General features: G+C 38.3%; 1 protein-coding gene across 1 annotated transcript; it reads right to left on the bottom strand.

The window, feature by feature from the left end:
• Positions 1–1,463: 1,463 nt before the first annotated feature.
• LOC145661752 (uncharacterized) lies at positions 1,464–2,483 on the bottom strand. Its single transcript, XM_081727088.1, has one exon. The coding sequence runs from the start codon at positions 2,481–2,483 to the stop codon at positions 1,464–1,466; it is 1,020 nt and encodes a 339-aa protein (XP_081583214.1).
• Between the last annotated feature and the right edge of the window lie 399 nt (positions 2,484–2,882).

The following is a 2,882-nucleotide window of genomic DNA, read 5'->3' as shown; positions in this document are numbered from 1 at the left end:
TCTTTAACCTAACCGGCATAACCGTGGGACGTAAAACTCAAAGATTTCATTTCATTTCATTTTTTGTATTGACATTTTGACCAGTTAACCGTTTGCACAGGGTTATCGTAGAGAATTGAGATTTGTTCTATCTTATTTTATTTAACAATATATTTCATACAACATGCTACTTGACTCCCGTTTGCAAATTTTGAGTTGCACTCCGCCTGGGGCCCTGCGAGTGCCCCGGAGACAATTTTTTTTCATTTAAAAGGTGCTGAGCTCCCAACACAAATTTGTTATGTATTCGCTGAGTTTCTTACCCGACTGTTTCCGAAAAATCTGACCCGGAATCTGACTTTGTAGTATGAAGCTCAATTTCGAACTTTTCATGCTTATATCTTCGCAACGGTTGCGATCGAGGATGTATCCCTTTTCGTGTTATGTTCTTTTGGGACAAGGTATCCAACGGCCATAGTCTCGACTCGAAGTCAAAGTTACACTTGGATAGGTTCCCTCGTTAGACAAATGTTGATAGATAATAGATTATTATTGTTCGAAGAGATTAGGGGGCACCCTGTTAAGTGTGTAATTTATTTTGTGCTTTCTATTTGAGTTTTAAATAGTGTTATTGAGGCGTTTATTTTCAGTATTGCTGTGTGTTTAAAATACTTGAAAGTAGTGTTATTTTCAGTCCCTTAGAAGGATAATAGCTACAGTGGGTTGTAGCTGGAGTAGGCTTTCTAAAGTTACTTATATCATGCCCATAAGGGGAAGAAAATACTCATAATGTAAATATACACTAATATACACTTTCCAAGGTATTTTAAGACCAATTGACTAAAGAAAGAAAGGAAATTGCCTGGTTCAACGCTTTCGAAGCAAAATCCTCACTACATCGTTGTCTCAGATTCCACAATTTATTGCGACCAAAATTGCCTTGCTTATTCTCGACATTTGTCACGCAATGTGTACAATATGAATGTATATATTTGTAACTTCACTCAATGCTAAAAACAATGTTCATACTAGTGGACTGTAAGGCTTGGTTCGTATGCCACATGAATGCAACCCAATATAAATTCACTGTATTTAATGAATACAACTTCAGTTTGCACACAAAAATAATACACAAGAATAAACATATTCACAAGGTCCTTAGTTGTAAATGATTTTGATACGATGGCTTATTGTTTGTGCTGTATTGTATGATCTTCGACCATGATATATGGTCCACCAAACTGAATGTTCTTGCTGCCACACTCACACACTCTTCCCCAAACAATAGAAAAGCGTTAAGCAACTTAACACTGTTGCCAGCTAAAGGGACACACACTGTTAAATACACAAATAATCCCAAACATACTCCCCCCTGTTGGTCAGCTAAGGTCTGACCAAATAAAACAAAATGATACATATAAAAAACGAAACAAACACAAAACTTGAAGAACTGTACTTAGTTTTAGGTTACTCAAATCTCAATTCTAATCCTTGTTATATGGTAATGCAACTAGTTTGTTGATGGAACGTTTATATGTTCCAGTTGTAGTACGAACCATCACTACACGAACTAAGAAATCCTTTTCTGGGAACACTTTTTCAATGATGCCCAATTTCCACTGCAATGCAGGAACGTTGTCTTCAATCAGCAAAACTACATCTCCGACCTTGAGATTGTGTTGCGGTGAAGTTGTCTTAGAGAGTTGTTGAAGACCATGTAAATAATCTCGGGACCATCTCTTCCAAATGTGTTGTTTTAGTTGTTGTATCTTCTGCCAACGAGATAAGCGGTTGTGTGATAGATCGGTGAGGTTAGGCTCTATTAAAGCTGTAAGTGCTTCTCCAATTAAAAAATGTCCAGGGGTGAGAACACTGATGTCGTTAGGCTCACTTGATAGCACTGTAAGTGGTCGAGAGTTGAGACAGGCCTCAATCTGTGTGAGTAATGTTGCAAACTCTTCATATGTTAACACTGCACCCTTTGTAATACGAACTAGATGGTATTTCATTGATTTTATACCGGCTTCCCATAGTCCTCCAAAATGCGGCGAATTTGGTGGTATGAAGTGCCACTGAAGTCCTTCGGTCGATGCAAAATCATGAACTTGAGAACTAAAAGGATCTGATGAAAACAGCTGATACAATTCTTTCAATTCGTTGTTGGCTCCAACGAAATTTGTGCCATTGTCGCTGTATATATTGAGACATCTTCCTCGTCTGGCTATGAATCTGCGTAAAGCTGCTATGAATGACTGCGCACTAAGATCTGTTACCAATTCCAGATGTATTGCCTTGGTGGATAAACAAACAAATAACGCAACATATGCCTTATGTACAGATCTATTTCTAACTACTCCTGATTTTATGTAAAACGCTCCAGCGTAGTCCACGCTTACGTTTAGGAATGGTCTGGCTTGCTGCACATGAGCTGCTGGCAACTGTCCCATAAGTTGTTTTGAACCACTGGCCTTTAACTTGAAACATGTGAAGCAATGATGGGTCATTTGTTTTACTATCTGTTTGCACCTGATGATCCAATATTTCTGGCGTAGTGATGATATTAATAATTGGGGTCCAGCATGAAGTAATCTTAAGTGCTCTGCTTCAACTATAAGTTTTGTCAAGTGTTGGTTTTAAGGCAGAACTATTTGATGTTTGGCGTCAAACGGAAGCTGACTATTCTCCAATCTTCCTCCAACTCGGATCATGCCTTCACTATCTAAAAATGGATGTAAATTGTTCAATTTACTTCTTGACGGAACAAGGTTTCCATCACGAAGATGCTGTAATCGCTGTGAAATTCAATTTCTTGTGTCCATTTGATGCAAACATGGTGCGCTGTGTGGAGTTCTTGTACTGAAAGGCCTTCTGTTAGTTTGTTTTGCTTGTGTCTGATGTTATGA

This window comes from Thermobia domestica, chromosome 10 (assembly GCF_964235325.1).
Source record: "Thermobia domestica chromosome 10, izTheDome1.hap1.1, whole genome shotgun sequence".
In the NCBI taxonomy this organism is placed as follows: Eukaryota; Metazoa; Arthropoda; class Insecta; order Zygentoma; family Lepismatidae; genus Thermobia; species Thermobia domestica.
This window is presented reverse-complemented; position numbering and strand designations above follow the sequence as displayed.

Excerpts from the sequence above, each read along its gene's own strand:
- LOC145661752 (XM_081727088.1), bottom strand. The coding sequence starts at position 2,483 with ATGACCCATCATTGCTTCACATGTTTCAAGTTAAAGGCCAGTGGTTCA.